General features: G+C 41.0%; 1 protein-coding gene across 1 annotated transcript in view; it reads left to right on the forward strand.

Moving 5' to 3' along the window:
* SUCLA2 (succinate-CoA ligase ADP-forming subunit beta) overlaps positions 1-14,286 on the forward strand; it is a 47,325-nt gene extending 33,039 nt beyond the window's left edge. The window contains exons 9-11 of the mRNA XM_020814831.3: positions 3,941-4,061; positions 5,575-5,663; positions 13,477-14,286. Of these exons, the coding sequence (XP_020670490.1) occupies positions 3,941-4,061; positions 5,575-5,663; positions 13,477-13,551 (285 nt within the window). The 3' untranslated portion in view covers positions 13,552-14,286. The remainder of the gene's footprint in view (positions 1-3,940; positions 4,062-5,574; positions 5,664-13,476) is intronic.
* Positions 14,287-14,766: the final 480 nt, after the last annotated feature.

Raw genomic sequence — 14,766 nt, forward strand, 5'->3', positions numbered from 1 at the left:
TGTGGTTTCTGATTTTGTTTAGTTAACAGTTCATCTTTTTCTTCCGTAAAAGTATGCTTGACTAGGTAGCTTTGCCCCATAATCCTTGGTGTACTCATCTATTTTTACTCTCCATTAAATTAAAATGTTCCTGAGGAAGTTGCACACTAGGTTCCAGCTTCTACAACAAGAGTCCTATCTTGGAATTGTACTGATTCAGTTGATGAAGCCTCTCTGAACACTTAGGTACAACATCAGTCAACTTGTTGTCATAGAATCATGGAAAAGTGAAGTTGGAAGGAGCCTATAAGGCCATCAAATCCAACCCCTTGCTCAATGCAGGAATACAGATCAAAGGATATCTACCAGCTGATTATCTAAGTTTTTCTTGAATGCCTCCAGTATTGGAGCACTCACCAACACCTGAGGTAACTGGTTCCACTGTCGTACTGCTCTAACAGGAATTTTTTTCCTTGTCAATCAAGGTGGTCTTCTTAATTGCTGTTACTGTTTACTGTTTCATGGAGACCAAGTGAATTCTGTTCCCTCCAAGCAGATACCTCTTATTTGACATGGCACCAAGATAAAATGGTCATTCATCGTTATCAGTTTTTTTAAGCCTAAATTATCTGATTTTTCCACCTTTGCCAAGTTACTATTCTTCATGCCTTCTTCCCTTCATTTACCAGAGACAGGAAAGATCCCTGCATGCATTGCATGCAGAAAGGGCCCTTGTTTTTAAATCAGTTGTAAAGGTAAAGGTTCCCCTTGACATTTAGTCCTGTCGTGTCCAACTCTAGGGCGCAGTGCTCATCCCCCGTCTCCAAGCCATAGAGTGAGCATTTGTCCATAGACAGTTTCCGTGGTCACATGGCCAGCACGACTAGACACAGAACACCATTACTTTCCCACCATGGTGGTACCTATTTATCTACTCGCATATGCATGCTTTCGAACTGCTAGGTTGGCAGGAGCTGGGACAAGCATATAGCACCATTAAAAAAATCTCCTTGACTCTTTCTGACTTGTTTGGGTCCTAAAGATGGAGTCTCCAATATCTTTGCAATCCTTCACAAAGTTGTTACATTGGCCTGTTAACTGATAAAAGTTCCATGATGTACCACAAAGAGCCATTCCACCAAACTATGGAGAGTTCCACTGTCTTCTTTAAAGATATGTACTTAGAGGTCTATTTAACTGAACTTTGTTGAGCAGCTGTATAGTCTCAGCTGTCGACCTCTGGTAGAAGCTTGATAATAGAAGTGTTGCAATGGTTGCAGATGCCCACTTATCTTCCTCTTAGTTTTTGTAAGCAAGTTCATAGTCTTCATTCATACTTAATGATGCACAGAGATCACAATGAAGAAAAACTGGTTGCTTATTTCCAGTGTTCTCTGGTCATCTATTCATTTATCCACTTTTTCAGCTCTTTCAATATTCTGTTGTTTCTGCCACTATGTTGTACAAATTTTTGAACAAAGGGATAGCTTGCTTAGGCACATGCTGTAGGAAGGGAGCAGGGCTACCATCAAAATTCTCTACTGTACATCTAGAAGTTTTGCAGCTGTGGATGTGCACAGACACAGACTCATACATATGAATGCAAAGATGAAGCCCCTTTCCCCCAAAAGCATCTATCCATATGTCTGTCCTCACTATGCAACTTATCCAAATACTGATATCACTGGTTTGCTAAACTCCAATTTACCTTTTGCTGAAAGGATTTTGATCTTAGATTAAGATTAAGGAGATAGATATTTCAGAGATGTCAGCCAAGGATATATTTTATCTCCTTATCTGTTCAGTCTGAATGCAGAACATATCATACAGAAAGCTGGACTAGATTCAATTGAAGGCAGAGTGCAAATTGGTGGAAGAAACATCCATAGTTTAAGATATGCAGATGGCACCATCTTACTGGCAGAAAGCAGCAATGACTTGAAATGACTGTTAGGTAAAGTAAAAGAAGGAGGTGCCAAAGCAGGACTGCAGTTGACAAAAACCATAACTACAGAAGAAGAACTACACAACTTTTAAAAAATACTATTATTGCAGAAAATACAAATTTTAAAAAATACAAAGAAAAAGAAAGATAAAAATTACAAATATTTTAAACTCAAAATACATAATACAATTAACATCAAGTGCACCCCTCAACCCCTGGGATGTAGTCAGAGTTTTTGCTTCATACCTTACTACACAACTTTAACATTGACAATGAAGAAATTGAAATAGTTCAAGACTTTTCCCTTGGTTCAATCATCAATCATCAAAGAGAGACAATAATCAGATCAGAAGAAAATTGAGACTAGGAAGAGCAGCAATGAAGGAAATAGAAAAGATCATCAAGTGTACAGATGTGTCACTGGAAGTCAAGACGAAGATCATCCACGCTATTGTATTTCCCATCACCATGTATGGGTGTGAAAACTGGATGTTTAAGAACACTGACAGGGAAAAAATGATTTATTTGAAATGTGGTGCTGGAGGAGAGCCTTTCAGGTAGCCCGGACTGCCAGAAAAACAAACAAGTGGGTCCTAGATCAAAACAAGCCTGAACTATCTTGAGGCAAAAATGTTCAAACTGAGTCTGTCCTACTTTGGGCACATCATGAGAAGGCAGGATTCTCTGGAAAAAACAATAATGCTCGGAAAGGTGAAAGGCAGCAAGAAAAGCAGAAGACCAAATATGGTATAGAGGGATTCCTTAAAGCAGGGGGTCCTCAACCCCCGGGCCACGGACTGGTACTGATCCATGGCCTTCGAAAGATTGGGCTGCCGGGAGAAATGAGTGGCAAGCAGGAGGCGAGCAGCGAGTGAAGATCCGCCTCCTATCAGTGCGCTCCTATTAGGTTCTAATGCTGCTGCTGATCTGACAGGAGGTGGAGCTTCGCTCTCTGCTCCCCTCCTGCTGCTGCTAAATCAGCTGTGCCTGTGGCATTAGAATCTAAGAGGAGCCTGTGCTCCTAGTACTGTAGGTTCTAAACCACTGCTGATCTAACAAGAGGCGGAGCTTCACTTGCAGCTCACTTCCTGCCCATGCTCATCACTCATCTGTCCCGGCACAATACACATAATGAGTTCCATTGAAAGCTATCCTCCAACAACTTACTGCATAATAAGTACCCTACCCTGCCCCGCCCCGCCCCGGTCCTTGGGAGAATGGTCTTCAACTAAACCAGTCCCTGGTGTCATAAAAGTTGGGGACCACTGCCTTAAAGGATGTCATAGGCTTGAGTTTATAAAAGCTGAGCAGGGCTGTTGAAGAGAGAACATTTCGGACATCACTTACTCATAGGGTTGCCATAAGTCAGAAGTGACTTGACGGCACATAACGACAACAAGTAGATATTTCCCCCACCTAATCTATAAATTGCTTCTCCTGTCAGTTCCTTTTTAAATCTCAGAAGTCCCCTTCATAGACCATATTTTGGAGGCTGTTTGGTACCTTTCATAGCTGCCTGTAGTTTCATATGTATGGGACACTGTGCTATAACAGCTGGCTTATTAAAAGCAAGCTGCTCTGCTGTTTTGCATTCTTGTCCCCTCACAGGGGCAGCATTGTCACAATATCCAGACTAATTCTTTGTGTCTGCAGAGTACATGGAACTTTGTTCCTAGACAAGGCAGATCAGTACCTTCTCTTCTTTGACTTGAGCAGCTCGTTGGAAGGGTGGAATTTTAGGAATCTCCTGTATTTGAGCATGTAAAGACACATATACACTTAAATGTTAAGGAACTTAGATAACGATTGTACTTTAAAAGGAAGACTTGAAACAAATAGTGACATCGGCTGGGTGCAATATCTTAAGACTGCGTCTTTCCTCTAGAAACTGTCTCACTACTGAATAGGCAAACTATTTAAAAAATCTTTCTGTTGCAGAATAAAGATTGCTTAAAATATTTTTCCTATGAATACTCTGTTAAGTTTACATGATGTGTTACTCCTTTTTTTACACAGGTACAAGCCATACTGGTAAATATTTTTGGAGGCATTATGCGATGCGATGTGATTGCACAAGGAATAATTATGGCAGTAAAAGATTTGGAGCTAAAAATTCCTATTGTTGTACGGTTACAAGGTAAGCATTCCAAATGTTGTCAAATTCATATGTCTTGTAGCTAGTGTTCATTGTGCTGCATCATCTCTACCATGGAGTGGGAATCTAAGTCTATTTAGAAAATGAGATTCACATATTTAAGAATATGAACAAGACAGCACTAACTTGCCCCTCCATATCTCTGCAATATTTCAGGTCCCCAGTGTTCTTGAATGGCTGAATAAGTGTTCTATAGATCAACACTGACTTTCTTAAAGTCAGTTCTTTTCAGATGTCTAGACTCAACATATGAGGCTTAGGCTGGTGAAGTGAGAGAACTCACATTCTTCAGTGTACCACTGTAGCTGGTGTAGCCATGCTCAAAGTGTGCCTACTCTCTGAATGTGTGAACCTTAACTTTTGAACAGTGATAGGCTCTGGTGTGTTTTGTGGATACTCATACTTCATGTAAGCCTTCAGGAGATTATTCATTAGTATATTCAGTGGTTAAAATCCTAGGATAATATGATGAGAACAACTTGGTGTAGTAGATAGAGTGATGGACTAAGGCACCAGAGACCTGCGTTCAAATCCCTACTTGGTCATGGGAAATCACTGGGGAATAGCAATGGCAAAGCCACTCCATAAATATCCTTGAAAACCCTTTTAGGCTCACCATGTCAGTTGTGAGTTGATGGCACATAACAATAATTAGTATAGTATTATATCATTATCTGTATCCTCTTCAAGTAGAATGTTCCAAGATACTGAATCAAGATTTCTTCTGAGAATGATTGATTGCCTCAGATGTTCAGTGAGAAAAGGTCTTCCTGCTAAATCTCACATAATTTAATGATGAGGGTAAAGAGGAATGATGAGAGAGAAGTTCTGTACTGAAGGACTTTCAAGACATTTTCCTGCAACCTTTTTGTATTTCTGCTAAATTCTGCTGCTGATTGTTGATTTGCTACAGCAAGCTAGGTTAAGATAATACAGAGTCATGTCTCCTGAATCTAAATGGATGATAGTTGTAAAATTGATTCAGAAACCTGAAGCCAAGTGTTGGCTTCAGGAGCAATTTAATTTCTTCCCACTCTCTAAACCTTTATAAACTATTAAAATATCAGTTGTGAGGAGCATGGCAATGGCAGGACTTCATCAGGACCACACTGTGTATTGTGTTCCTTGTGAGTTACAATTATGCTCTGGTTATTCTGTTTTCCCCAAAATAAGACCTAACCTGAAAATAGGCCCTAGTGTGATTTTTGAGGATACTCATAATATAAGCCCTACCCCAAAAATAAGCCCCAGTTAAGTGAAACCCCGCCCTCCACCATTGTGCAGCAACCAGAAGAAGATGGCATGACTGTATTTAAATAACTGTAGATTGTTGTACATGGAAAAAACAAAACATCCCCCGAAAATAAGCCCTTACGCGTTTTTGGAGCAAAAAATTATATAAGACACTGGCTTATTTTTGGGAAAACACAGTAAAATTCATCAAAAAACAGAGAGTAATAACTGTAATTCAGAAATACAAAATCTGACTCTGCAGGTACACGGGTTGATGATGCCAAAGCATTAATAACAGACAGTGGTCTGAAAATACTTGCTTGTGATGACTTGGATGAAGCTGCTAAAATGGTGAGTTAAGGTTTTTTTCCTAATTTTTCCCTGTGAATTCCTTCTTTAGAATGCTATATTATTAATCTGTTCATACATACTTAAGATGATGTAACATTGTTAGATATCTGGTATTTAAGATGGTGTAACGTCGTTAGATATCTGGTATTATAGGACAGTTGACTTGTTAAAAGGAATGCGTGTTCATGGCTTACATACAAATATTCAGCTAACTGTAAGAATCTGTCCACATGAATTCATACTTTATAGATACTGTATATATTTCAGATCTTATTAGATCCAACTGTATACATGATCCATACACATCATGTTTACATACAGTTAACATTTCTATTCAGTTTTCAAGGTTTTATAGTGATGTATTTGGGCAGTTAGTTATACACCAATCACACACTTGCCCCATGCAGAACTTCACTACTTCTGTTTATAAAGGTTCAGACAGAGCCAGTCTACTTTTCAGACTGTGCAATCATTAAATGTACTAGTAACTACTTGTTAGTGTAAACTGAGGTAGCAGTAGCATTTTATGAGAACCTGAGATAAAACAACTTATTTACTGTAAATCCAAAAGTTCCTCATTTTGATTGTTTATGAAGATGTTTGACTATTACGATAGCAATAGTGTATTTAGATTATAGGATTCCTTGTCTGTTGGAATGAGACCTGCAAAACAGATGATTTTTTTATAGTGGAGAGTTCAGACTAAACGCGATCCACCTGGAGCAGGAACTGGCAAGCCACTCCAGTATCTTTGCCAAGAAAACCCCATGAACAGAAACAAAACGCTAAAAGATATGACGCAGGAAGATGAGCCCCTCAGGTCAGAAGGCATCCAACATGCGACTGAGGAAGAGCGGAGGACAAGTACAAGTAGCTCCAGAGCTAATGAATTTGGTTGGGCCAAAGCCGAAAGGACACTCAGCTGCGGACACGCCTGGAAGTGAAAGCAAAGTCTGATACTGCAAAGAAAAATACTGCATAGGAACCTGAAATGTAAGATTGATGAACCTTGGTAAGCTGGATGTGGTTAAACAGGAGATGGCAAGAATAAACATTGAACATCCTGGGCATCAGTGAACTGAAATGGACAGGAATGGGCAAATTCAATTCAGATGATTATCATATCTGCTATTGTGGGCAAGAATCCTGTAGAAGGAATGGAGTAGCCCTCATAGTCAACAAACAAGTGGGAAAAGCTGTACTGGGATACAATCTCAAAAATGATAGAATGATTTCAATATGAATCCAAAGCAGACCTTTCGACATCACAGTAATCCAAGTTTATGCACCAACCACCAATGCTAAAGAGGCTGAAATTGACCAATTCTGTGAAGATTTTACAACACCTTCTAGAACTGACACCAAAGAAAGATGTTCTTGTCATTATAGGGAACTGGAATGGTAAAGCAGGGAGTCATGAGATAAAAGGAACAACAGGGAAGTTTGGCCTTGGAGTTCAAAACGAAGCAGGGCAAAGGCTAATAGAGTTTTGTCAAGAGAACAAGCTGGCCATCACAAACACTCTTTTCCAACAACACAAAAGATGGCTCTACACATGAACATCACCAGATGGGCAATACTGAAATCAGATTGGTTATATTCTCTGCAGCCAAAGATGGAGAAGCTCTAGACCAGGGGTGTCCAACCTTTCACCTTCCCTGGGCCACATTAGAAGATGAAAATTTGGTTTGGGCCACACATAAATTTGGTTTGGTCCACATGGGGGGGCAGCCCTAGCCATCCTCCGCAGCCCCGCTCCAAGTGTGCTTACCGGCAGCTGCGATCTCAGAGAGCAGAGGCTGCCAGCTTCGACTCCGGTGGCTTTATGGGGCCGGGAGGGGGTTCACCTATTGACGGGGACAGCGCAATGCAGTCATGCAGCCCCCCTGTCCCCTCCCCTCCCACTCCTTCCTTCCCTCTCCTCCCCTACCATTGTGACGTGCCCCAGCCGCATTCCGGCCGCAAGCGCCAGCAGTGTAACTTTAAACTTTGGAATTTCTTTAAAAATAAAAAATTGCACTGGGCCGCATTATGAGCCGACCTGGGCCGCATGTGGCCCTTGGGCCGCAGGTTGGACAAGCCTGCTCTAGACAGTCAGCAAAAACAAGACCTGGAGCTGACTGTGGCTCTGATCATCAGCTTCTTATAGCAAAATTCAAGCTTAAACTGAAGAAAGTAGGAAAAACCACTGGGCTAGTCAGGTATAATCTAAACCAATTCCCTCGTAACATACAGGAGGCAGCAACAAAAACCATCCCAAAGAAAAGGAAATGCAAGAAAGCAAAGTGGCTGTCCATCAAGGCCTTATAAATAGCAGAGAAGAGAAGGGAAACAAAATGCAAGGGAGATAAGGAAAGTTACAGAAAATTGAATGCTGACTTCCAAAGAATAGCAAGGAGAGACAAGAGGGCCTTCTTAAATGAACAGTGCAAAGAAATAGAAGAAAATAATAGAAAGGGAAAAACCAGAGATCTGTTAAAAAAAAATTGGAGATGTTAAAGGAACGTTTGTGTGCAAAGATTGACATGATAAAGGACAAAAATGGAAGGTATCTAACAGAAGCAGAAGACATCAAGAAGAGGTGGCAAGAATACACAGAAGAATTATACCAGAAAGATCTGGACATCCCAGACAACCCAGATAGTGCGGTTGCTGAGCTTGAGCCAGACATCCTGGAGAGTGAAGTCAAGTGAGCCTTAGAAAGCTTGGCTAACAACAAGGCCAATGGAGGTGATGGCATTCCAGTTGAACTATTTAAAATCTTAAAATATGACACTGTTAAGGTGCTACACTCAATATGCCAGCAAGTTTGGAAAACTCAGTAGTGGTCTGAGGTTTGGAAAAGATCAGTCTACATCCCAATCCCAAAGAAGGACAGTGCCAAAGAATGCTCCAACTACCCTACAATTGCACTCATTTCACACACTAGCAAGGTTATGCTCAAAATCCTACAAGGTAGGCTTCAGCAGTGTGTGGACCAAGAACTCCCAGAAGTACAAGCTGGATCTCGAAGGGGCAGAGGAACTAGAGACCAAATTGCTAACATGCGCTCAATTATGGAGAAAGTCAGAGAGTTCCAGAAAAACATCTGCTTCTGCTTCATTGACTACACAAAAGCCTTTGACTGTGTGGACCTGTGATCGGGTTCAGTTTCAAATTTTGACAACTCCTCATTTTGCATGGGAAATATCACAGGAGATGTCTTCTTAACTCTAACATCATTGTCTTTATTATTTACACAAGGATCAGCACTGTTCATAATTGGATCGAAAACACTTAACTCCGGCAATAAGCCATAACTGTCCAATACAAACTCCCACCCAAAGTCTGTTGAATGCACAGGGGTGCTGGGCCAAACTTCTCCATGTCAGTGGGTTTCCAGAGGGCTGCACTCCTCACTGCACAAATGGTGCCGCAGCATGGGTGCTGGGCCCAATCCCCCTCAGGTGGGGGAGTGTTGTACCTTGAATCCGGTCGTATCACCTGTCGTCCTCTCCATTTCCCCTTAGGAAATACGATCACTGACCACTCCAAGGTCTCATATCTCGCTTCTCCTGATTCCTTGAGTGGGGGATCCGGGAACAATCCCCCTAACTTCAGATTTGGGAAGTCCCTAAATAACGCTTGGGTTTTTATTCTCTCATACTCTCTTAGCCTCTCCAGCTCTTCCATGCGCTTCCACATGTCCAGTTCGACTTGGCTACTTATACTCTCATCCCAAACTGACAGTTCTTGCTCCTCCCCCTTCCAACTCCTGCTCTCCTCTACCACACATATTTCCACATGACAGATTTTACCTTCTTGGGTTCCATGATCAGTGCAGATGGTGACAGCAGCCACAAAATTAAAAGATGCCTGCTCCTTGGGAGGAAAGTGATGACAAACCTAGACAGCATCTTAAAAAGCAGAGACATCACCTTGCCGACAAAAGTCTGCATAGTCAAAGCTATGATTTTTCCAGTAGCGATGTATGGAAGTGAGAGTTGGACCATAAAGAAGGCTGACCGCCAAAGAATTGATGCTTTTGAATTGTGGTGCTGGAGGAGGTTCTAGAGAGTCCCCTGGACTGCAAAGAGAAAAAACCTATCCATTTTGAAGGAAATCAAACCTGAGTGCTCACTGGAAGGGCAGATACTGAAACTGAGGCTCCAATACTTTGGCCATCTCATGAGAAGAGAAGACTCCTTGGAAAAGAACTTGATGTTGGGAAAGTGTGAAGGCAAGAGGAGAAGGGGATGACAGAGGACGAGATGGTTGGACAGTGGAAGACAGGAGTGGAAGACAGGAGGGCCTGGCATGCTCTGGTCCATGGGGTCACGAAGAGTTTGGCACGTCTTAACAACTAAACAACAATTGGCCAGATAGGCAGCGATCATATGACCTTTGAGGAGCTTCATAGCTTCTCTTCTGTCAAATCCCTGATCTTGCCCAGAACAGAGTAACTATTTGAAAATTCTGTCTTTACTGATTTGCAGTCCTTTACCTCTTACAGATATTTTAATATTTTCTTTATTATTTACCCTTTTTTTAAAAAGACCAGTACTCTTTTAGTCTCTTTTCTGCATTTTGCTACTTTATGACACCAGTGGCAAGATCATTGGCTTAGGCCTCCACCCTCAGAGGAACAGGCTTTGCTAGCTATTGCTACACTTTGGATGAAGAGGGCTGTAGATAGTGGTGATTGAGATTTGCTACCTCCAAGGGAATTTTTCGAATCAAGTTGCAATCAGCATGGCCATTCAGTCCTGCAACTCTGGAACTCCCTTGCACAGTCATCTTATTGGTCTCCAGATTGACCAACCATTCTTTGCCTTTGCTAGACTTTTGCCTCATCCTACCATATAAGTATTATTCTCACTCATTTTTTAAAAAGGAATAGCTTTTGGGCAGCTGCTGTTTATTTTGTGTCAAAACCAGGCAGCTTTACCTATAAATTCAATTACTGTGTTTGGCCAGTAGATGGACCCCACTTCTTTCTGCATCTTTCAGCCCAGTTCAGTTGAGGAAAAGAATTCTGTGTCTGTTCTGCAGCAAATGGATCCAGGCCTTGTGATTTCAAAGATTAAGCAGTGTTCACAAAACATACAAACGATCTACCTTTTATTAATCAATATGCTTAATTGTTTTTAATAAACAATTAAGGAAGGGGGAAGGTGTAACATTCAGTCACTGCTGGGATTTCTGTGCAAGGGTTGGGGAGGATGCTTCTGACTTGTTGCACACTCAGGAGTCTCAGCAGGGACTGCTTAACTGCTGGCTAGGAAGGACTGTACGTTGTGCCTTTTGTCTTCCATGTGCATAAGAAAGTAAGAATATTTCAGCCAGTGTAATAGCAATTAATATTTGTGTTTTTAAATAAATTTGTAAGCTACCTTAAATTGCTGTACAGGAAGAAAGGTGGGGTAGAAATTAAAGTAGTAAAGCAAGAAACAAGTTATTTATAAAAGAAGAAAACAGAAAGTTAACTGCAAAAAGCTGCAATACTCTTCTTCAGATTCTTATTCCTCACCTTCTAATAGTACAGTTTTTGAGTACCACATTAAAATGCAGAACCAAAGAAGTACATTCCAAGTTTGCAAGAGCTTGCACCAATTTCAAAAGCTCAGCATTGGACTTACTCCTCAAATTTCTTCCAAGAAATTTCTCCCTCTCCATCCAAAAATCGTGGCTACTCCCATTTGTGGATCACAACAGCTCTGTCAAGGATTATGATGAACAGTTTGATTAGGAGCCTCTACTAGTACCAGGTCCTGATGGGTTTTTTTGTTCTTGGATTATTATCATGATTGCTCAGCTTCACAGCCACCATCCAAAGGCACTTCCATGTTTCCTGGGTCTAAACCACACTCATAAAGTGCCACCAAGCAAGGAAAAATCCCAAAACCTGACTCCTTGTTCCATCAGTTAACCACTTCTTACCCAAACACAAAGCAATTGTGAGGGCTTCTGTTCAACAAGTGTGAATGGTAGTTAGCACAAGAGGGTGTCCTGTAGACCAGAGGTCCCCAACTCCCGGTCCGCTGCCTGGTGCCGGTCCGTGTGCTTGCCAGAACTGGGCCGCGGACACGGATCTCCGCCCCCGCATGCATGCATGGTGGGCATATTGCACTTGTGGAGGGGCATGTCGCGCTTGCGCACATGCACTTGAGTGCAATATGCCCATCCATGAGCAGGACACACCCACCCGTGAGCGCGAGGGTGCCCCTGTCCCCCCGTGCATGGAGCCCACACCCTCCAACTGGTCCGTGATCCAAAAAAGGTTGGGGATCACTGCTGTAGACCATCTTGACTGATGACATTGGTTTTGTCAGCATTCAGGCTGCTCTTTGCTATGAAAAGCTTGACATCATTTTTACTGCTAGCAACATGGGTATAATATTGTGCAGAAATATTGAACTATTTCCTGTTGTTTTGAATCATGGACATAGAAGTAGAATAATCCCACATTTATAGACCAGAGGTTTTTTTAAGAATTGCATTTCCTGGCTTTTTGAAACAGACTTTTAGTATGCATACACTATACACAAATCCCAACCAATATTTCCCTCATGAAATCTTCCCAGTGTTAGAGGATTCCAGAAGATGAACACATGACCTGTACTATGGTTGCTGGGAGAGGAGAGAAACAAGAACAGCTGTAGACCCTCTAATTTGGAGAGTTTTGGCCTTAGTGAAATGGAAAAGTAAAGGTGGGAATAAGTGTAACACATACACAGCCTTTAACTTCTCAGGTAAACTAATGTTGCCATGCCCACTCCACAGAATGCAGACTAGAAAAATATGCTCCAATTTCTAAACCCTTTCCTTGAGTTAAGCAAGCTATATTGAACCAAAAGCTCTACAAACATGTTGTGTGCATGTTTTCCAGAAAATGTACCCTTGCCTTTTGAAATAAAAAAAGTGTGGGGCAGAGCTGGGAATTAGCAGACGGTCACTGGAAACCCAAATCAAAATCATGTATAGCAGTGGCCCCCAACTTTTTCTGAATCGTGGACTGGTTGAGAGGGTGGGGTCCGTGCACAGAGGGGTGGAGCACCCCCGTGCTCACAGAGGGGTGGGGTGCACTCGCAGAGGGCAGGCCATGCGTGTGGGTGGGGGAGGGCAGGAGACCTCTGACCTGTACTATATGAAAGGAAGACAATGAAGCAAGAAAGGGAAAAAAGTATTTATTTAAAATATTTTTATCTCACCTTTCTCCTTAAAAAGTAGCCAGAATGGCTTACATCATTAAAAGACAAATTTTAAAGCTAAATCAGTATGTATACAAGTACTAAAAATATCAAATAAATTCCAGTCTAAGAAATCGTAAACAAAAGCAATTCTAAAAACACAACAGTCCATCTAAAAATTCTACTCAGGCAGTCAGTCAGTGAGGGAAAGCTTCCATGAAGAGAAAGATCTTTGCCTGTTTGCAGAAAGGCAGCAAAGATGGAGCCAGACTGGTTTCCTGTGGGATGGAGTTCCAAAGTCTGGGACTACAACAGAGAAGGCCCTCTTCTGTGTACCCATGGGAATAACATATCTGTACTTACAAAGACATAACTTAAAAACTATTTGACCAAACTTCGACAAATTTGGCACAGAGCAGCATCATACTGTCTTCACTTGTTGTGCTAAATTTCGTGCTGATCTGAATGAAGTATGGTTCAAAGGTTATAATGTTTTTTATGGGCTGCCCCCATTTTTAGAATTGCTTTATAGAATGCCGATTTGCTGTGCCAGCATAATATCATCAATGCAGTCTTCTGCATTGATAATGTTACTTTAAATTTAAACAGAGTATCTTACGATTTTTATTTTGTTTTTCTCCTAGGTTGTGAAACTTTCTGAAATAGTGACTTTAGCAAAGCAAGCTCAAGTGGATGTTAAGTTTCAGTTGCCAATCTGATCAATTACAATTTATGTGTGTCTCAGAGCCTCTACTGTGTTCTGTTTTCAAAATTATTGTTCTGTTATTTCTACCCTCATATGTGTGTCTATTCTTGTCTGTCAGTTTTAAGTTTTAATTGCTAGACAGGTATACATGTATCTCATTTCTACTGATAGTAAGAATGTTCATTGCAGAATTCTTGTTTCTAATCCTACTTAGCAGTGTTTCTCCTCAGAAGTAGTTCTTCATATGCTTCTTTATAAACACCACCACCCTGAAGTTGCCAATGTATTTCTTCCAAATAAATGTCTAAATTAAACAGGACTTTTTGTCTCTGTGATAACGAACCTGATGCTTAACAGTATCCCTTGCGGTATTCATAAGCTGTTAAGAAATTGTTTTTGAAGCACAGAGAATACTATGATACATGAGAATGTATAGAAAAGGTATTGTATATTGAAGGGTTTATAATCTGCAATACAGTGAATTAATTTGAGTACACCACTTGTATTTATGAACAGTTTATTTCTATATGATGCTTTCTGAAGCAGCAGAGCAGTGTAAATTAATCACCACAAATGTACTGTAATGTTTAGATATTCATGATACTTACCTTCTGGTAAGTGTTCCAGTACTTATTTATAAGTATCATGTAGCTTTGTATATTAACAAATACAGCTCATTTCTTTTAGTGCTGGGCAGGCATAATAAGAGTATCTCTTCTTAAAGTAATGAATAAAGTATCTCAAAAGAGCTCTGCCTTATTCTCTTATTTACACATTTGGATCTCTAAATGCAAATAGAGTCAAATATTGTAATACAGTGTGTTATTAAAATTGTAACATCATTACTATTGTAACATATTTATATATTTATACTGTGGTTTAGAATGTGCAAAACACTCAAAATGCCTTATTTCCAATGTCCCATCTAATTTTCAGCAGTGCTGGACGGTACTCCACCCCTCTTGTGTGCGACTCCTCTGCAACCTGGGTTCTGTTGCAACTGGAACCAAAGGGGCTGGAAACACTCGCTTGTGGGTATGTGGGAGGAGGAAAGCTGTGTGGAGGGGAACAGAGTCATATGCACTCATGCAGCCGTGCACCTTAGAGGGAACCTCTGCTGCTGGAGCTTCTAATTTTAAAAAATTGAATGCATTCACATCTGTTCAGGCAGTGTAATCGCTTGAGCTAATGTAGAGGGTTTTGTAGCTGTTGTGTGTAAAGCTATTCC

This window comes from Pogona vitticeps, chromosome 1, assembly GCF_051106095.1.
Source record: "Pogona vitticeps strain Pit_001003342236 chromosome 1, PviZW2.1, whole genome shotgun sequence".
NCBI classification, from domain to species: domain Eukaryota; kingdom Metazoa; phylum Chordata; class Lepidosauria; order Squamata; family Agamidae; genus Pogona; species Pogona vitticeps.